Raw genomic sequence first — 23331 nt, forward strand, 5'->3', positions numbered from 1 at the left:
AATATGATCGTGAAAGCAAAGCCAGCCCCCAAAACAATTAGCAAAACTTGAAGGACAGTGATGAGGTCACAGGGAGACACAAAGAGAGGACACTTCCTCAGTAGGGAACAAGTGAACTGGCCTTGACTTCACCCCACTCCTTAGTGCTTTGATTAAGTCTGAATTCCAGCAACAAACCCTGCAGAAGTTCACACCAACACAAATAGCACAGTGCCTCCTCTTCCCAGACCCTAGGGACTAGTCACTTCTCTAATCCTTCCCCATAGCTCTCTTTTCTAACGATCTCTAGTATTTCTTTTTTAAAATTGTTTTTATTGAGCTATACATTTCCCCCACTCCCCCCTTTCCCTCCCCTCTCCCTTTCTACCCTACCCATGATACCCATACTCCCAGTTTACTCAGGAGAGTTTGTCTTTTTCTCCTTTCTATGTAGATCCATGTATGTCTCTCTTAGGGTCCTCTTTGTTGTCTAGTTTCTCTGGGGTTGTGGCCTATTGGCTAGTTTTTCTTTGCTTTATGTCTACAAGCCACTTACGAGTGAATACATATTATATTTGTCTTTCTGGCTCTGGGTCACCTCACTTAATGTTTTTTTTTTTCCTAAATCTGTCCATTTGCCTGCAAATTTCAAGATGTCATTATTTTTTACCGCTGTGTAGTCTCCATCTCTCTTTTGGTAGTGAAAGAGTCAGGAAAAACCATTCTCAGGGAAGAGGCTGGAAGCATCTAGCAGTGTTTCTGGAAGAGGTGAGATCTGAGAGGACAATCAAGGAGTAAGCAACATTTCGGGTAAGGGAGAGAGAGACACTGGGATGTGTGACAGCCAAGATCCCTGCAGGTGGGGCAGCTGTAGCTTAGGAAGGGACAGGTAGAGCCCGCCAGTGTGCCTAGAAGGTCTTACACCACTGCAGCCCCAGGGTCCACAATATGATGGCTGATGGTGAGGGTTGCTGGAGTTGGCCTGTCTAGTGCAGAGGGTCTGTGAGCATTTGCTGGAATCCTCCCTAAAGTAATTTTGAAAAATCATGTACTTGCTCACATATTTTTTTATTCCTTGTACATTTTTAAAGTTGGCATGCACAATTTTTCATTATAAGTCTTAGAGTTATAAACAATGTTATTCAGTATGTCACAAATGTTGACATTTCAAAATAAAACTGCAACACTACTCCTTAAAATGTGGTCAAATACAATAGCATAGCAATTCAATACCACTATCCACGTTCAAACAAACACACTTGCTTTTTGAGATTCAGAATTTTACATTTTTGTTCTTAAAATATATTTCCATTTTATTTCTCTCCCACATTATCCTAATGCAATATATTTTTATGCATAGCATAAGAAATATATGGAAATTTAAACATTTAAATTGTTTTTATTTCCTATAATTATAAGGTTATACATGTTTGGTATTTCCTTCTGGATTAAGCTGTCACTGCACTTAATCTAAAATTGGTCAAAGCAATACAAATATACTTACTTTGGTAAATAAAAGTACTTATTTTGAACAATAAATGTAAGTTTATTATACATGCATTTCTTGATCAGAGAGGCAGGGGTTATAAAATTCTGAATGAAGCATAGGTTTTTACCAATATGCTTCATATTACCCTGTTCTGAGGACCAAAGAGGGCCTCAAAAGACTCTGAGGTACTGGGCCAATTATTTCTTCTGGAATGGGGGATGGGAGGTGGGAGGAAGGAAAAAACAAGTGACATAAAGCTTCCCGCAGCAACTGTAAGGAGCTGGGTTTGAGGAAGGAGAACACGCACTCATACAAAGGCCCATCAGTGAGGTTTAAGCCTCTGTATAGATGCGTTAGGGCACATCCTCAGCTCCTGCTTGGATTACCAGGGTCTCCTTGGAGAATGTTGTCTGAAGTGGTTGAGCTAACTCTAGCTAGGAGTTGATCCTTCTTGTGACCATAGAAGGGAAACCCTAGGGCAGGGTGTACTTGGAGAAGGCTTCCTTCACTGTAAGCATGGGGCTCACTCGGGGAACTATTCCCATAGGACACAAAGAACATTTGCACTAGACCAAGAACAAATTCGTCAGCTCCAGGAAATCAAAGATGTTCTGAGTAAAGAAAAAAATTGTGTATGTGACTTATTATTTAGCATAACTTTTCTGGAGATGATACCAACAAAATATATATCATTTGACCAACATTATTATAAGAACTTATCTTGAGGAATTTACAGATACTTGTACAAAGATATTTACCACACTCCTACTTACAATAACAGCAACAACAAAAAAGACAAAATTTATAGGAACCTGAATGATGGAAAACAATCATTGATTACAGATCATGTTGAAGAGAAATACTTATTGACATGACATTATTCATAATATACTGTGAAGAGGGGGAAAACTAAGTTTTCCTTTCATACAATATGCAGTCGTTGTGTGTGAAGGACATAGATGCATACATACATAGACTTGCATTCACACACAGGAAGAAAGTATCATCCCAACCATCAAAAGGAGGCATGATTAAGGGCAGACATTGTTGGCAGATAAGATTTCTATAAAGTACTTCTATCTGTACAAACACGGTAATGTGTGGTGTTCTCATACACACCAAGACGCCATGTCAATGGGCAATCACTGTCCTGGCTGCACTTCACTGTCAACAGAAATGCCATTATGCAGATTTGCTTTCCAAGGCAATTACTGAGGCTAAACATGGCAACACATGGTTGTAGTCTCAGTACATGGACGCTGAGGTAGGAGGATGGTTTGAGCCTGGGTGGTCGAGACCAGTCTAGACAACACGGTACAGTAAGTATATACCATTGGAAAGTCTAACGCTTAGGAGTTTTATGCTGGCCCCAAGCCTACAGGAAAAATCAACTCTTGTTCCTTGTTTGAGAGAGGTTTCAAATATCAGGCTTGAGAATTCTGAATACAAAATTAAAATCTCTTTGTAAATCTCAAGCCATTAAAATTTCCCAACAGCTTTGTGTTTAAGAAAAGTTCTATGTTAAAATAAAAAGCCAACCCATTTACAATGTCTGTATAGTCACCAACAGGCCACTAACTGATCAGCTGGTTTTAATTCTACCTTCCATTCCCATTTCTACCACATTCATTTATCATGTCAATACCAACATTAAATAAAGAAGAAACCATCACTTAAAGACTTTCCCCGCACAAGTGCAAGGTACAAGCTCTTCCTTCACAGCGCTTCTGCACAGACGGCGTCAGGGAGAGGAGTCCGCTAACGCGGAAGCATCACTATCAAAATTAACAAACTGAAAATTTATGAAGCACAGCTCTTGACAAACTTGCCAATGTGTCTCCTCATGTTTACTTGTGATGCATGCTTTATGTAGTGTGCCTAATTAAACAGACATTATGGAAAACTGAAATGGCGATCTGTGTAAAATGGGACATGGCAGTGTATCTGCATGGTTAATGTTTTGCCTCAATCAAATAGTTCTTCCCTAATCAATAAATTCTCATTCCCATGCTGTAGCTCAGTTTTAAATGAAGAATAAAAAGCAAATCTAAGTTGTTTTAAAGTAAATGTGTTGGTAAACACTAAGCCTCAACTCATTCACCCCTCTGCCCTGCAAGGCAGGCGTCCGGTAGCTTCTGAAGGGCAGAAAGCCTAGACAGTTGCATGGTATGCGTCCCCAGGGGTTCCAAAGGACAGATAAATGGGCCTGAGAGCTAACCAGAGCCATCCCAGCGCTGCGAACTCCTGCCTGACTATGGGCTAGTCATGAGAGTTAAGGCTCACCTGTCCTGGGCTACAAGAGGGTCGTGATGCCCACTCATGGTGCTGCTGTGAAAATTAATCTTTCTATTGCAAAACCCTATGGGGTTAAAATATGGATCAAATTAATAATCCAAACTTTTTAAATTTCCATTTTTGAAAATAAACTCCAAATTTATAATAACTGGCTTGAAAAAAACCAACTTTTGAGACACAGTCCACCTCTAACGGTAGAACCAAAAAACTTAAGATTCTGCTTCCACACTATCTGAAATAATTTAAAGTAGATCTACTTGTCAAGTATATTTTTGTTTGTTTGTTTGTTTGTTTTTTGAAGCTGTGAAAAATTTTCATCGCCAGAATGTGCTGACACATTACAGTTCGGCTTCGCCCTTTCTCCTCTCAGCATGATAGACTGATAACCACCCGTGACATTTACAAAGAGGCTCATCTGCGAGTCTATAAACTTGCAGCCACTGTGCAGAGGACAGCACCGCTCATCTTCCTAAAACCCGTGCTGAGAGCTGCTTCCACAGATGGTGCGCCCTTTAAGATTACTTCTCTTTCCTCCCTCAGAAAAAATCATTTCTCCCACTTCTAAAAATAAATCTAGGTTAGGTAAACACTCCATGGCTTCCTTCCTCGGCTCTAGAGAAGCCACAACATCTCACAACGGGGGCATCACAACTACAGAGCTGCTCTCAGTAGTGGAACTGTCTCTGGGCAACACAGCATCCCAGAATCCAAACTCAAGGGTACTCTAAATAATAACAGGGCAGATTTTTACCCTGAGACGTTTCATATAAATCTAATGCCAGTAAATAAAAACATAAAATTTTATTCAGCCCTATATAAAAGTCCTAGCCAACCACTACTACCTACCACACACATGCCAGTTTCTTTTGAAAAATCCAGAAAAATGTCATTGGCTTTCTTTCCTTCTCTTTATTATTATTTCTTACAATGCTGGAGGTCATCCTAGAGCTTCTCACACACTAAGAACACTGGCCCCTGACTGACTTCATTTAAAAAGGAGAGATCTAGTCTCAAAAGGAATCCTGCCCTTGAACGTACATGAACACATCTCACCAAGACCGCATCACAGGAGTAAAGAATACAGCAGGGCTATGTCGTGAGAGCCTAAGAACAGACTCATTCCTTCCTCTCCCTGGATCTCAGGCTTTTGGAATCTGTGAGAACTTGGGGGCTAGGTGTTGTGGTTAGAACCCTGATTTGTTCGAGGTCAGAACCACTAGCTCCTGTCCCAAATAATCAGCTTTCACCCTCAAATGCTGTCTAAGTGGACACTAAATAGTACTGGCAGGGTACTCATGACACACTACTCTACAGTGCAGTCTACACAGATGATCTCAATAGACACTAAATCTCGCCAAGAGACATCAGCACTCCTTTTACACATAAAGCATGACTCGATTGAACAGCCTGCTCCAGGTCCTGGCACTCTGAATATGTGACATGAGAGGGCACTCCCACTGTCTGCTATGGGCTAGTAACTCGCCTAGGAGCTGGTGCACCCGAAGGACAATAGTTTAGCAAGTTGAGTAAGACACGAGAAAAGGAAAATTACCACTCTACCATCTTAACTTCATTCTCATTCTGTTGGTCACCACCCATCCTCTTGTAGTACCACGTGGTAACATTTACCAAGACTTCCTAAGAGTGCAGTGCCATGCTAAGTACTCTGTGACTATCAATCCTCCTAACAACCCAATGAGGTAGGTTTTACTATTTTCCCTATTTTATAAACAAGAAAACAAAGACATAAAGAGTCTCACTAAATATTCCAGGCATGCAACTAGCAAATGGTGGAGCAGACAAGCAAACCATGCGGGTCTGAGTTCAGAACAGGTCTAGTTACTCGCTTCTCGGTTAGGCTCTCATTTCTACTTAGAAAGTTGTCTTTTCATTCTATTTCCAAGAATGAAATCTTCAAACACACATGGCTCATGTTGAACACTAAAAGACTGAAGACTCAAGTGTTTACCTACGTGTGTCCCTTTGTGAGTTTGTGCGTGTGAATGCAGATAACCTGGAGGTCAAAGGCATTGGATGCCCCAGAGCTGAGTTACAAGCTGTTGCGAGCTGCCACATGTGGATTCTAGACACTGAACGTGGTTCACTACAAGAAGTGTATACTCTTAACCATGAGCCATCTCTCCAGTTCCATAAGACAGACTTTTCAAAGAAGCAGTGCTTGGTTTTGGTGGGATGTAGTCTATTTTTCTTCAATTATGGTCATCTCTGCTTTTACTTTTCCTATTTTCTTCTTTCTGTTCTTCTAGTCTCCTATTAGTATCCCTTAACATTCTGAGATGGTTCCCTATCATTTACCTCCAGCCATCTGTGTGAATGCATATAATATGTATATGTATATATATATATATGTACACACACCATACATCTATGCATACATATTCTATATACATTATACATGTGTATTTGAATTTATACATTCATTTCTAAGTAAGGCCTTAGGAAAAGTCAGTGAAATTTTAATATATTGCATTTCTGTTATCAGTTAATTAAAATGTTTTCAAATTTACACTGTAGATCCTGCATTAACCCAGAGGTTATTAAAGCTACTGGTTGAATTCCATTCAAACAGAATTTTCTAGTGTCCTTTTATTACTGATGTCTACTTTAATTCTGCTGTAGTCGGAAAGCATATTCTGCTTTAACTTGTTCAAAATGTACTAAGAAGCCACCCACGGTAGAACGTCACTGTTGTTACAGCATACTCAGGTGGAAGTAAGAAGATGAAGACTTGCACAGCAAGCTCCAGGTCAGCCTGGGCTACCTGAGTACCTGTCCCTCCCAAAACCTAAATAAATAAAGAGAAAAATAACACGCGTTAGAGGTGTTTCATTAGCCTAGAATATATAGCTAATGTCTAAAATGGACAAACATTGAAATATATATCTATAATTGTTGGATAGAGTGTTTTATATAACTGAGAACTTGTGTTTACATCTTCTCTATCGATGACACTTAAAATGTTCCAGAATCATCAACATCAGTATTAAAGTAGGATCTACAGGAGGTCAGACCCTTTGGTTCAGAACTTTACAGACACAGGGTCCTGAAATCTGCATTTTAACAGGTCTTTGGCTCATTCTTATACATACTAAAGCGTAAAAGGCACTTTTTTGTGTCTGTGCTAAAATGTGCACGTGTGTCTATCTGCTGCTCAGAAACAGAAAAATATGGAATTCTGCTGTAATTTTTGGGTTTAATTTTTCTTTGAAATTACTGAAGTTTTGGCTTTATGGGTGTGAGTTGATATTATTTGTGCTCAAAAAAGTAGAGCTACTATCAGAACATTATTTTGTTTCACCAGTGAAGCCTTTTGTCTTGAAGCCTTTTGAATCTGGTATAGCTTTCTGTTGGCTATTGCTTGCCTGCTCTACAATTTTTAGATTACTACCCTTGCTTTTCCCACGTCCTTATATTTTTTTAATTAATTCATTCATTCATTTATTCATTAATTAATTAATTAATTAATTAATTTATTTATTTATTTATTATGTATACAATATTCTGTCTATGTGTGCCTGCAGGCCAGAAGAGGGCACCAGACCTCATTACAGATGGTTGTGAGCCACCATGTGGTTGCTGGGAATTGAACTCAGGACCTTTGGAAGAGCAGGCAATGCTCTTAACCTCTGAGCCATCTCTCCAGCCCCACGTCCTTATATTTTAAGTATGTTTCTCAGAGAATAAATAGTTTTCATTTTATTTGACTATGTTTTCTGCTTACTTAGACTATCGTATGATTATTGATATATTTGGGAATCTTATCTCATAAGTACTTCTAATTTGTTTCATCCTGCCTCTTTTTAACCCTCTTTATTTGACAATCATATAGACCTTCAGCACTCTTGAAGTGACTAAAGATTTCACATTCTTGACTTCTATAGTTTAACATTAATTGGCACTTTATTAGTTGGTATTTTCCAGAAAAATGCAAGAACCTTAAAATAGTCCCCTTCATCACTTACAGGGCATTATAATCATGTCTTCATTCTGTGCATGCTATAAACAAAGTAGGACATTAGGATCCTTATGCAATAGATTTTCATTCAGACCCACACAGCGACCCTCTGCTTACCATTTCCTACATCTGCCATCCTGTTGGAAATCTTTTTACTTCTCTATGAAGAATTGCTTTTATATATTTTTTTAAAGAAAAAGAGAGACAAATTCTTTCAATTTTTGATAAAAAAAAATCTTATTTGACTTCTATCAAAAAGCATGTTTGGCAGGTATGGAATTCCCAGCTGACATTTGCTTTAAATCATCTCTGATGATGCCGGCCCTCCCTGTCACAGCTTTATTACTCAGTTCAGTTAGTGGATGGTGTAAGTGTTGCTTTTTTAGCACAATCTTATTTTCCCTCTGGATGCCTTTGTTTTGACTGCTTAGTGTGGATTACTATTTATTTATTCTGTGTGGAGACTACAGTTCCTCCTGAATCGGGGCTTGGAATCTGCCATAAAATTTACAAAGCATTCATTTAGTACATTTAAATTGATATGCAATGCTGGAGCTAGAATTATTTTCACAAATCTCATCATGCATCTCTTCAGCATACTTCTTGTTCTATGGGATAGCAGCTAACACTACACACATATAGCCTAATAATCACACCTTTTCATTTGATATTATGATATCTCATACAATTGCTCACACTTACAGTAATTATATGAACTATATTAATATGGGTTATACCAAATACACTTACATATAAATCTGAATATGTACTCATGCATGTGTGCATATATATACATACACATGACTCTACTAATTAGAATGTGAGCCCCAAGGGCAGGATCTCTGTGGCATTCATTATATAACATTGCCCAATGATTCTGAAGTTGCTAGTTGAATGCTATTGAGTAAGTTAATTAATAGATACAAGTAAGACATCTAAACCACTCAATCTCACAAGTGCAGGCTCTCCCCAGTCAAGGTCAATTCTGACATTCCAGCACCACATCTACCATCTTAAGCCACTTACCAAGTAAGCATTTCATGTCTGGGTTGGACACTGCTAGACACTGAGAATATTGCACTGAATAAGACAAGCAGTTCTAAACAACATGGAATTTACCACCTCTAAACGAACACCACTGGACAGTTCAATGCTCAGAATTAATTATGGTAAGAGTTGTGGAGGAAAAGGAGCTATGAGACTAGGCAAGGGAGGGCATAAACTATCATCAAGGGAAGCTAGCTCTGAAGGAACAGAAATCGGTACACCATTTTTCCATGGTTCTTGTGGGTAGAGACCATAAGAGAAACACATACATACTTGACATTTATACATTCTGACTCTTACATCCACCTACAGGTGACTTCCAAGTATTTTCTCTCTGAAGCCCCCATAATTCTATTGCTAGTCCAGTCATACACATGAAGAAAGCAGGTGGAGGTACAAAGCCTCACTCAAAGCCACAGGGATGGTTTGGAGACAGTAATCTTGATTCCTAGAACATCACCTCCACAGGACAAAACTCGCTATGGCCACCTGACAGACCAGCCTGGTGATGATAGTTTTCTTTGCTAAGACTGTCTTTCCTTTGTGATCTGAGGACATCTTCTCCATGTCATCTTTCCTACAGGGCCTTTCCTGTCAGAAGGAAGTAAGTCTCTCCTCAGTGTGTCTGGGCACAGCTGATAAGTGAGCAGGGACAGAGAAGTGGCCAATAGAAAAGGAAAAGGCAGTAAAGAGCACCTTTGGAAAAGGCTTCTGGAAAGGAGCATCACAGACTCGCAGAGAGGGGTGCCAGAGGGCTTGGGCATGCATCCTGTACTGATCTGGGTCTTTGCCTTTAGGCTACTCCATCTATTTTTTGATTCCTCCTATCTCTTGCTCTCCACCCTGCTGTGGGCCCTGGGGCTGCCTTCTGCCTCAGGCTTGCCAGTTGCTGCAGGCTGGTAGGAGATGAGAGAAAAGGAGGCCACAGTACCTACTCCCCTGGCATCTTCGCTGTAAAGCTGCCTCTTCTCAGAGCTTGTTACTTCTTTCTCCACCTAACCTCCTTCCTAGGTCCTGGCAACCCTTCCTGTATCTCCTGGGGCTAAGAGGCAGCAACAGAACCAACTGCCAGCATCATCCATTGTTTCCCTACACTCTGCCCACAGTTTTATAAATAGACACTTTATTAAAATTGTCTGACATTATTCTATTTTGAGCACACCATCTGTTTTCTGCTGGGACCCTGACTTGCAGATTAGCCTACTGCCCTGACAAGCCTCGCAGAAGAGAGGCTCTAGAAAGGTGAGATGCAGTGATGAGAGACGGCATGCGGAGGGACTGGAGGGAACACACGTTTACACGGAAGAACAGAACTGGGTAAAGTGAAGGAGGCAAAGCTGGCAGGTACACATTCAGATGAAGATTCCTTTAGGGAAGAAGAATTCAAAACCACTTAAGTCTACCATGGCAACAGAACAGTCCCTCTGCTCTTAGGTCTGGGTATCACAAGGGGTGATAGAGGTTCCCTTAGAAAAGCCCAGTCTGAAACAGGCATACTTGACATTCCTGGAGCAAACCCTACCAACCAGGGTAGACAGCCCCATCTTCAGATAACTCAGGTTATCCCTGGCCTGCACTAGGTGTTACAGCCCATTCAAAGCACTCTAATAGTTTTACATCTGGCTCTTCTATTCGCATCTCCACTAGGGTACAAAATAGGAGCTTTTAGAACATGAGAGTCTGTCATCTTTTAAAACACTGGAAAAGAACCTCTGTAACACAATAGCAGCCATTTTCCTCCAAGCTGCTTCTGGTCTATCTACAGCACACTTACAGCCGAAACCCATTTCTGTTGGTGTCTGCTGCCAAAGCAACTGAAAAGGCCTTTATGGACAGCTGAAGCAGATATGGTAATTTGATAGTCATCTTTTTTTTTCCTGCTCTAATAATTACTTTAATGGTCGTCTTCTTGTTTTAATAGATTTTTTTAATAAGGAAATCTTACTTACAAATTTTAATTAGCTTACTGAATATTCACTGCTTTGGAGTAAGTAGTTTAATGAGTAAGAGATCTCAGACTACTAACTAGCCTAGCTTCTCCCCAGTAGCTAGGGAGAGGAAGCAGTCCTCCTGAGAGTTCAGGCTGTACGTACAGCCAGACTCGAGCCTGGGGCCCTGGGATGCAGGAACCACACTGCCACTGGCAGGAAAAAGGTGACAATCCACTTTCTTCCTTTTTATCAAGCATCTCTACCCCAATTTCACCACTTATGAAAGCCTGCAACAGTCCTTGTCAAATCACTCCTGAGCCTCCGTCCCTTATCTGTAAGGAGCAGGGCTGTGTCCTCTGTGCTGGACTGTTAACAGACAGGTCCTGTGCACCAACGTGCAAGGCTTTGGGGTACGCTAATGGCAAGAATGAAGAATTGACCCCAATGCCACTTAACCTCTACTGTTTCTAGTTCTCTTCTTTCCTTATAGTACTTTTACGACAGCAATGAAAAATACGTTAACATTTTTCATTCTAAAAACAGCTAACAGAGAAGACAGACTCAGAATCGGAATCAGGAGAACAATGGAGGCTTTGTGTCTTACTAACTTGAATAATCCATGTGGGTTAAGCGCTACTCCAAAGTAAAAGTGTATTAATATCTGCTCCACTAATTAAGAATATGTGACAACTTAAGTATGAGCCTTGGTGCATGTGAAATTCGCAATAACAGCTTTTGTGACTCTTCAGTTTACTGTATGAAAGGGAATTCCAGCTTTTCAGCTGAACTGAGCCTTATAACAGGAGGCTCCATTCTGGCGCAGCTGAATTCTAAATGGAGGACTTGCATTTACAGCATGCCATTGTGAATTAATGAAGGACTGCAATAGGTTTCGTCTCTACTCTCCTATCCATGTATGTTACTACACATGTGAGCTTGAGAGCTAAGGCACAGCCAAACTTAATACAGACAAGAGGAAATATTTACCCTATTCTCCAAAACCTCTCTCCCAAATCTTTCCCCATTGTTCTTAATAGCAACTCTATCCCCCTGATGATCAGGATAAAAATGTCAGCCACCTCCTACCGCCAGCAGACCCTGCAGGTTGTACCCTGAACTCAGCCCAGCTCATCATCTCCACCACTGACACTCTGGTCTAAGTCACTATCATCTTCTGCCTGGATCACGGCAGCTGCATGTGGGCTGGTATCTGCTTCCACTCACCCTCACGATCGTTTCCAGTACAGTCACCGTGGCAGTCCTGTTAGAGACAGGTCACTCTTCTGTTTCCCATCCGACTCAGAGTAAAAGCCACAGTCATGCCCACTGCCTAGCAGCTGTGTGGACGCCCCAGACTCTTTGCTCAGGCTGCTGTGGTCTCTGCTGAAGAGTTCCTCATCAGCCACACATCGTGTCAGCTCTCCAACTCTCCGAAGACTTCTCAGGAGGTGGCCTCCTTCACCACTAAGCAGAGCTCATGCTCTCCCTCCTCTATTTTTCTCCACAGCATCTGTCATTTCTAACTTGCTATCCCTTTGTTTTATCTCTTGTTATATTTCCCCACAGAAGCTTACACAATCTCAAGAGCAGGTTTATTGTCACGGTGCATGGACACTTTGGGTGACATGAAAACGTACATACAAAAAGAGGCGCGCATTCTAAGTACAGAGCTTGACAGGTTTCATAGCATGAACACACCCAGGAACCCAACACCCGGATCAGGAAGCATTTCTTCCCTCTCCACTCACTGCTCCCCAGAGGCAACTGCTGCCCTTACTTCTAGCCCCTCAGGGTAACATGGCCTGTTACTGAGCTTGTTATAAATGGAATCATGATCCTCTAGCATTATGGAGATGCACAGAGATGTAACTCATTCTTACCGCTGAATCACAGTCCAAATAAACCACACTAATGTCTCCACTTCCCCATTTGTGGATGTCTGTACTATGTCTTGGCTGTCATGACTATCACTGCTATAAACATTCCAGTATGAATCTTTTGGAAAATATCTGTACATATTTCTATTAGGTAAGGTCAAGTATCAGTTGAACAACTGACAAAGACTTCCTCGACTTAACTTTTTTTTTTGAGACAAGTTCTTGCTGTGTCAATTAAGTTGGCCTCTAACTCAGAGATCCATCTGCCTCTGCCTGAGTGCTAGAACTAAGAGTGAACACACCACCATGTCTGACTTTCTTAATTTATATACATAGGTTTATAATGAATGGTAATTAAGTCAGTGCCCACAAACTCGCCATTCAGATGGAAACACACATTATTAACTCCAGTGAAGTGCTTTGAATATTCCTTCCTGACCGCACTCGGCTAACTCTGCCTTTAGTCAGTCTTCTCCTTCTCCATGTATTTGATCACGTGTCTCCACTTCTGACTTCACGGAGATTGGCCATACACTTTGTTTTTTCTGCAATCTGCATTTTCATGATATTTCTAGGACACACTAACTGGAATTGACACACATTAAAATTCCTCCTCCCACTGGTGTAGATATGCCACTGTGGGAATGTACTGTGTTTACCAGTGTTTTTAGGAAAATGAAAAATTGTCTTCTTCAAGTTTTCAGATATTTCAGTGTTGCTGACTCTTCCAATGTCTTAGTATATCTTTTAGACAAGAGGTTTTCCAGGGTAGTTTTATCTAGACGTGAAACTGTGGGTTGACTGCATGGGCACTTCTGAAGTGGATACAATAACCAGTCCCCTGGCAGGAAACAGAGGTCCCTGCTGCTGTATACAGGCTTATAACCCTGGGTATGCTTAAACTTAACTTTTTGCCAATCTAGGAAATTAAGTGATTCATTATAGTTTTTCAATTACATTTTCCTGATTGCTATTGAGAATGGGGATCTTTCCATCTAATTGAGCACTTGTAGAGATAGTCTATGACATCACTGAGGTCTTTCCCACTTTTCAAATTGGTTGTCACTAGAAAGGCACAGAGACTGTAGGGCCTTTTCCTTATTAATTTATAGGAGACCCGCATACTCTGGGGTTGTATATATGGGTTGCCATGCCTAGCTCCTATTGATTCTTCATTATTAAAATATTTGCTGAAATAATAATAAAATTTCAGTTTTATATGAAATATCAAAAACTGCCCTGTTCTTGTCATCTGTTTTCAGTATTTGAAGGTAGATTTGCATATGTTCTGGTGTCTCAGTGTATTTCTGCTTTAGAGCACATTGCTCTCTTTTCAGGACCTGCTAGACCTGAAACAGAAATTCTTAACTAAGGGCCGGAGCCACGGCTCAGGTGTTAAGAGCACTGGCTGCTCTTTCAGAAGAACCATGTTTGACTCTCAGCACCTACATGGTGGCTCACAACTGTCTGTAATCCTAGTTCTAGGGGATTTGATGGTCTCTTCTAGCCCGTGTGGGCACCAGGTATGCACATGGTACATAGACACACGTGAAGGTAAAACACCCACATAAAATGAAAAAAAAATTAACCATTTGCTTTCACTTCTCATGAACTTGAAGTAAAAGCTGTAAGGATTGAAACCAATGTTTTTAACAGAATAACTATTTTATCCACTTCAGAGATAAGGAAAGAGGGATTTGCGGCAAAGTTGGTTTTTCAGACAGGAAGTAGGTGAACTTGGAAAGCTGTCACAGTTTAGATGAATGCATACACTGACTGATGAAAGTCTATCATGAAGAGACAAGATCAGGAAGCGAGTCTTAGACAGGTGAGGATCTCTATGTTATTTCCATATCTTCACCTGCTCCTAAAAATTCCTAGGAGGATTTCAAAATACAACCCAAATGCACTGGTGTGACCAGGTGTGAGGGTGGACACCTGTAACCCCAACTACTCGGAGGATGAAAGGATCATTATACCCACAAGTTCGAGGACAGCCTAAGCAAGACAGCAAGCCTTCACTTCAAATAAAGACAAGAAGCATAAAAACCAGGTTCGAATTAGCAAAACGGTTCAGAAGGTACTTACTGGAACCTACTCCATGCATGTGCCATTGCACACTGCACACCCACAACCCCTCACACACATAAACAAATCATGCTTAAAAAATACTTCAGTGTGGTGACCCAGGCCTAAATCCCCTCATGGAGGTGTGGGCAGGACGCCAGGCCATACTGAAGCTGCTTCAAGGCTTCCCAAAGCAGAGACACAAATGTGAATGAATGCAGCACACAGCATTTTAGAACACTTGTTAAATGGGTTCCCAGTCTGCTTTAGAAGTGAAATCTGAAGAACAGGCTGAAGAGAACCTTTTATTTCTAATTCCCAAGCATATACTGAGTATGTCCTAGAACTGCATACAAATTGCTACATACTACAGCTATCAAAAAATCTGGATTATAGAGCTTTTGTAAAGGACATAATGTCTGCTATTCCTGGTGCTGGATACATTGTTAAAAAGCTACAAACACAGAGTGAGAGAACACCTTAAAGGACCCAAAACACTCAAGTATGAAAGCAGACCTGGCTGTCAGCTGGCTCACATTAGCATTTGGGGACATGCACTATGCTGTTTAATCTCTATGCTCAGCTTGGCTGGGTTTAGAGTCATCTATGAGTTGCACCCAGGACTCTCTGTGAGGTCATTTTCAGAGAAGTTTAATGGAGGAGTAAAGCCCACCTTGAATGTGGGTAGCACCAATCCATGACCCAGGGTCCCAAAAGGAATAAAAAGAACAAGACACAATGGAGATCAAAGTTCACTTCTCTCTGGTTCCTGACTGTGAACATATTACAACCCATGGCCACATATTCCTGCCACCATATTTCCCTCCCATGAAGGGCTGTCTCCTTACACTGTGGCCTAAATAAGCCATTCCTTATTCAACAACTTCAACAACCAAGCCCCAGAAAACCCAAATGGAACCCTTTTGGGTTGCTTTTTCCTAAAATCTAGCACATTATACTCAGTGTTTCAAGTGGCAGTCAGTGAGACAGCCCGGAAAGAGGCATTTTTTACTAGACATAACTTTGTACCTGGAAATCCAAATCAATTACAACACATTTGAAGCTGGCCATCCTGAAGACTCAAGTCCTAGCCCTAAAATCCAGGAGGAAGGAGAGGAAAGTTGTTCTCCTGACTCCACACACACAGTAGCACAAATGTGCCTGCAAACACACTAAATGAAACATTTTAAAAAGAAACTGGGCAGGGATCAAAATACACCACAATTTAATAAGTGAAGGAAATTAGGCCTTAAATGAAATCTTAATTACAAATCGAAGTTGCTCTGGAAACAACATTAAAACGAAAGTTAAAAAAAATCAGTCTAGAGTCGGAATTGGTGGCCCCAGGCCTAAAATCCTAGCAGTAATGGAGACAGAGGCAAGCAGATCTTAGTGAGCTAGTTCTAGGTTAGCCAGGGCTACACAACGAGACCCTATGTAATAAGACTAACAACAACAAAACAAAATCAGCATAAACTCAGGATCACATAAGACATTAGTATAAGACCTTTGTTAGAATCCAAAGGGGATTTTTTTTAATTTTGGGTTCAAGTGTATAAGAGAATTATATTCATAATATAGCAGGTCTGAATGTGTTGGTCTGAATGAGAATGGCCCCCACAAGCTCATGTTTGAATGTTTGGTCCCCAGTTGACAGAAGTGTATAAGGACTGGGAGTTGTGGCCTTGTCTCTCTCTTCCTACCTGCAGTTATGAATGAGGATGTAAAGCTCTCAGTGCCTGTCCGTTCCTGTCATGATGATCATGGACTAACCCTCTAAATCTGTAAGCAAGCCCCTAAATAAATGCTTTCTTTTATAAACGTTGCCTTGGCCATGGTATCTCTTCACAGTATTGAGACAGTAACGAAGACACAGAAAAATAAATTTAATATTTAGTTGGAGTATATTGTTTTAGAATTCTGATCATTGGTCTCTATTGGATGCTAAACTTTTGGAAACCTTTCTTTCTTTTCTTTTTCTTCATTTTTTTTTTTTTTTGTGACAAGGTCTCATGGTATAGCCTTGGTTGTCCTAGAACTCACTCTGTAGACGAGGCTGGCCTTGAACTCACAGAGACCCATCCATCTCTGCTTCCTGAGTGGTGGGATTAAAGGCGAGCACCACCACCGCTGGGCAAGTTAGCTTTTCTTTAAGCTCAGCATTGCCAGAACTGGTATACTATCATTATTCATTCTAAAAGGAAGCGTTACTTACATGGCAATCTATAAACAAAAATGTGAAAATCTGAATAAAATTTTATTCTAAAGGTAATTCTAGTTAGATATTTACTTTTATCCTTTAGTTACTGCATCAGGATGGGCTCCAGAATTCCCCAAGGAACAGCAAAATCAGAAGATTCTCAAGCTACATGAATGGCTTAGTATTTGCATTTCACCTATATACAGCCTCCTGCATATGAAATAATCTCGTAGTACTTATAAATCTAATATAATATGCTATATAAATAATTACCATAATATTTAGCAAATAATCACAAGTCTATACCTATAGACACACACATACAGCTTAAAGGAGGAATATATATTTTTTAAGTTAATCAATTAATTATTTAATGTGTATGAATGACTTTCCTGGATACATGTCTGTGCATCGAGTGCCTGCCTGAGGCCGGCAGAGACCCTAAGAGGAAATTAGATCCCCTGAGACTGGAGTTACAGATAGTTATGAGCTGTCCTGTGGATGTTGGGAACCAAATCCAGGTCCTCCGAAAGTGCAGTAACTATTGAGCCATTTTTCCAGCCTTGAGGAAGACTATCTTTATGTTCTTACAGATATAGTTAGTTAGATATTTTTTGAAATGTCTCAACCTACAGTACAACTTTGAGTGAGAAGGAAGAACGGAACAAAACCCACAGGATTCCAACATTAGCATAACTACCCACAAGTGGCTCTCTGAACCCTGAGGCTCTCACCCAAAATTCAATTTTCTTTCGGAACAAATAAACTGTTTTTTATTGAAGCAGCTTGGTCAGTTATCTTGCTCAGGGAGCCAGGCCTACATGACATGCACAGGAGAGTGACCATGCCTCTCCCCATGGCACACTTACCCATCAATAGCAGATTGACACTTGGGCCAGAAGATGGATAGAATCTTTACTCCTTGTCAGTTAGTGATTTTAAACATTACCTAAGCTTTGATTCTTGTACTAATAAGCAGAGGAGGCCCTGGAGGAGTAGGCAGCCTGCACCCCGGGAAAGCCCCGCCCCAGGGACCTCACCTGTGACACTGTGATGCTGCATTTCTTGGCCAGCTCCTCTTTGGCTTCTTCACTGGGGTAGGGGTTGCTGAGGTGCGAGTAGAAATATTCATTCAAGATTTCTGTGGCTTGTTTACTGAAGTTCCGCCTTTTCCGTCTATGACAAAAGCAGGAAGGAAAAGTAAGTCATTGCTATCAGTGGTACCCAAAGGAACAATTAATCAGGAAGGTTGGACAGGGGAGCACGGAAACACAATTCTTAGTTAAGGGATCCACCTTAGGGTTGGCAAGAGACTTGACCCTAGAGTGGCTCCCAGGAGCCCAGGGTGATGTCCCCAGTTAGTCCCTTGGGCAGCTGAGGATAGGGAACCTGAAATGACCCTATCCTATAGCAATACTGATGAATATCTTGCATATCACCATAGAACCTTCATCTGGTGATGGATGGAGATAGAGACAGAGACCCACACTGGAGCACTGGACTGAGCTCCCAAGGTCCCAATGAGGAGCGGAAGGAGGGAGAATATGAGCAAGGAAGTCAGGACCACGAGGGGTGCACCCACCCACTGAGACAATGGGGCTGATCTAATAGGAGTTCACCAAGGCCAGCTGGACTGTGACTGAAAAAGCATGGGATAAAACCGGACTCTCTGAACATGGCGAACAATGAGGACTGATGAGAAGCCAGGGACAATGGCACGGGGTTTTGATCCTACTTCATGTACTGGCTTTGTGGGAGCCTAGCCAGTTTGGATGTTCACCTTCCTAGACATGGACGGAGGGGGGCGGACCTAGGACTTTCCACAGGCAGGGAACCCTGACGGCTCTTTGGACTGGAGAGGGAGGGGGAGAGAAGTTTGGGGGGAGGGGGAGAAGGGTGAGAGGAGGGGGAGGGATATGGGAGGTTGGGAGGAGGCGGATACTTTTTTTTTCCTTTTCTCAATAAAAAAAATTAATAAAAAAAAAATTTAAAAAAAAAGAACAAAAAAGAACGTGGGCTTCTAAGCCATCAGTATGAGAGCTATGAGAGACTCCAGGCAGCCTCTGAAGCACAGCCCAGCTACAGCATCACTTAGAGAAGTACAAGAATATGAAGACAATTCACCTCATTCTTTATTCAAAAAGTTTATTCAAGACCTAATGTGGGTCTGGCAGTGGTGGTGCATGCCTTTAATCCCAGCACTCAGGAGGTAGAGGCAGGCCATTCTCTGTGAGTTCAAGGCCAGCCTGGTCTACAGAGTGAGTTCCAGGACACTCACAGTTACAAAGAGAAACCCTGTCTCGAAAATCCAAACAAACAAACAAAAACACCTAATATGTTCTAGGTATTAAATGAAGACACATGGAGATTGAAACAAACAAACAAAAGACATGTTCTAGAAAACTTACAGGCACCTGGAGGGCAGGAAGAGGGTAGAAAGACATTAAATAAAAAAAAAAATCAGTTTGGCAGTGGTGGCACACACCTTTAATCTCAGCACTAAGGAGGCAGAGGCCGGCGATTCTCTTTGAGTTCAATGCTGGCCTGGTCTACAGCGTTAGTTGCAGGCTAGCCTGGGTTATACAGAGAAACCCTGTCTCAAAGACCCCCCTCCCCAAAGAACACAGAAATCAGCAGGTTTGCATCACAGTGACCACACAAAGTATCATGAAGGAAAAGTGTAAGAAGAAATGGCAGTGTATAACAGGGACACAGGACACTGCTATAACCCAGGAATGATTTCCTTGAAGAAACCAATCTGAGTCCTGGAAATGCTTAGAGGTTAGACAAAGAGCAGAGGTGAATGGAAGTGAGCAGAGGTGCAAAAGAACTTGGTTAGTCTAAAAAGCTAAAAGAGAATGTGGCTCAGAAAAAGTCAGGGAACATGGAGACAGCTTGGAAGAGAAAGAGGGGTCAGATGACAGAGGGTGTGGCCCTCACAAACTGTCCCAGGTTTACCTCCAAGTGCAACAAGAAGTGGCTGAGGTTTCAAGCTTTTCTCTCTCTTCCCTCCTTTCTTCCTTCCTCCCTTTCTTTCTCTCTCTTTTCTTTCTTTCTTTTTTTTTTTAAAAAGTTTTTCAAAACATAATTTCTCTGTGTAACAGCCCTAGCTGTCCTGGAACTAGCTCTTGTGGACCAGGTTGGCCTTGAACTCACAGAGATCCGCCCGCCACTGCCTCCCAAGTGCTGGGATTAAAGGCGTGCATCACCACTACTTGGCTTGCTTTCCTGTTTCTTAAAAAAATATTTTTACATTTGCTTTCCTAAATGTGCGCGCACGTGTGTGTGTGTGTGTACTCACATACGCATGTGTATGCACGATATATGCGTGGAGGCACACATGGCACTCAAAGGACAACTTGTGGAAGTTGGTTCTCTCCTACCACGTAGATTCCAGGACTCAAATTCAGACTGTCAAGCTTGGTATCAAGAATTTTGACTCACTGAGCTCTCTCACTTGCCCTACTTTTTATATATTTTTTTATTTTGTTTGTTTTTTGAGACAGGGTCTCACTATGTAGCCTTGGCTGACCTAGAACTTGCTATGTAGACCAAACTCATAGAGATCTGCCTGTCTCTGGTGAGGCTATAGGCTTGCTGCACAGTTTCCATGTTTATAGAGTCACTCTGACACTGAAACAGTTGGAAGAGGGCACAAAAAGAAATGCAGAAACCACTGAAGATTGAGCCTCACTCAAGCTGGAGGTGATGTAAGCTGGTACATGTGAGGACCACAGAAATAAGATTCAAGGCCTATTTAGAAGGGAGATACAGTAGGAACTGATGGGGCAGTGCTGGAGTGAGACAGGGAGAGAAGGGAAGGAGAAAATACACACCATGAAGGAATTATGGGCTTTTGCACTTAAGCAACTACACAGACGGCAGCACAAGTTCCTCACAGAGGAAAGAAGAGAGGAGCACATTTTGTTGTTTTAGCTGAAGGGGGACGAGTGTGGCAAATATCAGGAATCAAATATTTATTAACAACATGTTTTGGGTAGCAAAAACATCACTTATATTCGGTGGTTATTATTTCTGTTTTGAAGAATTCCTGCCCGAAAATGAACATCTGTCAGATTTCACTTTAGATTAGCTACTCTGTGACTGGAAAACGCCTTCCCTAGATAATTCTCTCAACACTTGCTTTCAAATCATCTTAATGACTTTCTCAACTGCGATATCCTGCATTCCAAAAAGTGGGTGTCAGGGTGTGATTAGCTGGTTACCACGGTATCACTAATGTGGCGGTTAGGTGCCACCCAGGCGGCACAGTACTCAGGCAGGGGAGCGATTAATGTAGATTTGATAAAACTATCATAGGCTTCTATTTTGAAGCTTCTTAACTTTCTAGAAGGTTAAACCATTGTTTCCTAGGGGGCGAGGGGAGCGTCAGAATCTATTTAGTGATGAAAAGGGTAGAGGAAGAGGAACTAGAAGGAAGAGAAACCCAGTGAGAAGAATTCCCATTTTGCAGGAATCACAGGTAGCTTGAAAACAAAAACAAAACCCTGAGGTGGGACCACTGCAGAGGCACATCCTGCTGAACAGGTGGAGTACACAGGGCAGAAAATGTCCAGAATTGACACTAACTTATCAAGTCGAAGGCATTCCCTGTCGAGAGCTCACAGGAATGATTTGCACTAAAAACCTACTTTGGTAGCTGTGTGTGGAAAACTTGAAGACCATCTACACCAGGCTTCTCTGTCAGAAGACAGCAGCGAGCTGATGCTGAGTGACAGCCTTCTTAGAACCAGACTGTCTGCTCTAACCTTTTCCACACCCCCAGTTTGGCCACTTCACTCAATTCTATTGCATGGCTATGACATGAAGTCTAGAGACAAGGCCAGGGTAAAGAGAATAAATGACAGGCAGGCATTTGTTTGGGCAATGGGGAAATGTAAAGGAGGAATGAGAAGAAAACCTCTAGGAAGTAAAGTTTCACTCAGAAAGTCTTGTTCAGGGGTAGTTTTGGCAAACATCTAAAAGCCCCAGAGGACAGATTAACGGGCAGCACAGAATTACAGCCCGTGAGCAGCAGCCACACAAGCTTATTCCTGGATGTTTTACACTAACACTTCAGGCTTGTCTAATGGACATGGTCTTCCAGAAAGGCACACTGAGCAAGGGATCACTTGTCTGGGTAGGCATGCAGGCCTAGAACCTGGCTTCTTGGCACAGAGGGGTCACTCAGAGCCCAAACTCAGCGAAGGACCGAAGCACAGAGTCTGCACTCACTGGAAGGCACAGGCCAGAGGATGCTCCTGCACTTTATTAGTCTTTAGGAAAACCTCCCCTAGAAAATGCCCACTAAGCATATGCCCTGGGATTCACTCCCCTTGGGTGCCACACACTAAATGAAGCAACTCACAGAAGACAGTTCAAACCTCAGAAGATCAAGTATAGAATAGCCTCTTCATATTGTCTTCTGTCATTTCCTCTTTCTTCAAAGGACTTATCATCCTATTACAATCACTGGATCTGCAAATAGAATTCTATTTGATGGCGTATGTATTACCTGCTTATTATCTGTCTCCTCAAGTAGAATGCAAGCTAGACTGGTACATACATTTGCTTGTCTGGTTAACTGTCCTACAGCACAAGTGAGTAACTAACTGAAGAAGAAAGAAGGGAGGGTTGGGGAGAAAGCTATAATGCGAACTAGTAAAAATAATTAAAATGTTAAAAAATAAACTATGGGTCTGGGAATGGTGGCACACACCTTAATCCCAGCACTGGGAGACAGAGGTAGGCGGATCTCTGTGAGTTTGAGTCCAACCTGGTCTACAGAACTAGTTCCAGGAAGCCAAGGTTACACAGTGAGACCCTGTTTCAAAACAACAACAAAACCAAATGAAAAAGCAGAAGGAAATGTATCAAAACATTTGCATCACTTTTTTTTCTTAGAACAAAATTCTGGCTGTCCACCTTTTCTAATTTATGCATTTTCAAGACTTTCTACAATGATCTTGGTGTTTTAGACCTAGAAACAACAGTAAGTAACCCCTAAACAGTCAAGTGTGGTGGCACCTGCTGCAATCCCAGTTCCTCTCAGTCTGAGGCAGGACAACCAGGTGACTGAGACTCTATCTCAAAGTAGCAACTGTCAATGGGGCTGAGGGCGTAGCTCACTGGTACAAAGATTGTCTGTCTGTCTGTCACATGCAAGATCATGTTTTCTATCCTCATCACAAAACAAACGAATCCAACACAGAAAATCTTCACAACAAAGAGATCCTTCAACACCAAGAGGAGGGTGCTAATGTGAGTTATAGCAATGACAAACTGTAGTCTTGTTTTAGTTACTTATTTATTTGATCTGTCTTTTGGTAGTAGGATAAAACCTAGGGCCTCATGCATGCTAAGCTCTGCAACTGTACTTTACCCCCAAACCCAACAGGCTACCATAGTGTACATCAGGGTTCCATAGTGGTATTGAGAATAAGGGATGATGAGACTGGGCTGTGGGGAGT

At 41.6% G+C, this 23331-nt stretch overlaps 1 protein-coding gene across 2 annotated transcripts in view; it reads right to left on the minus strand.

Moving 5' to 3' along the window:
- The window catches only part of Pbx3 (PBX homeobox 3), a 192369-nt gene that overhangs the window by 12234 nt on the left and 156804 nt on the right, over positions 1 to 23331 (minus strand). For both annotated transcript variants that reach the window (XM_041675103.1, XM_041675102.1), the window contains exon 5: positions 17902 to 18037. In XM_041675103.1, coding sequence (XP_041531037.1) covers positions 17902 to 18037 — 136 coding nt within the window. The remainder of the gene's footprint in view (positions 1 to 17901; positions 18038 to 23331) is intronic.

This window comes from Microtus oregoni, unplaced genomic scaffold, assembly GCF_018167655.1.
Source record: "Microtus oregoni isolate MIOR12 unplaced genomic scaffold, Mior012 000025F_ref0000491, whole genome shotgun sequence".
Taxonomy (NCBI): Eukaryota; Metazoa; Chordata; class Mammalia; order Rodentia; family Cricetidae; genus Microtus; species Microtus oregoni.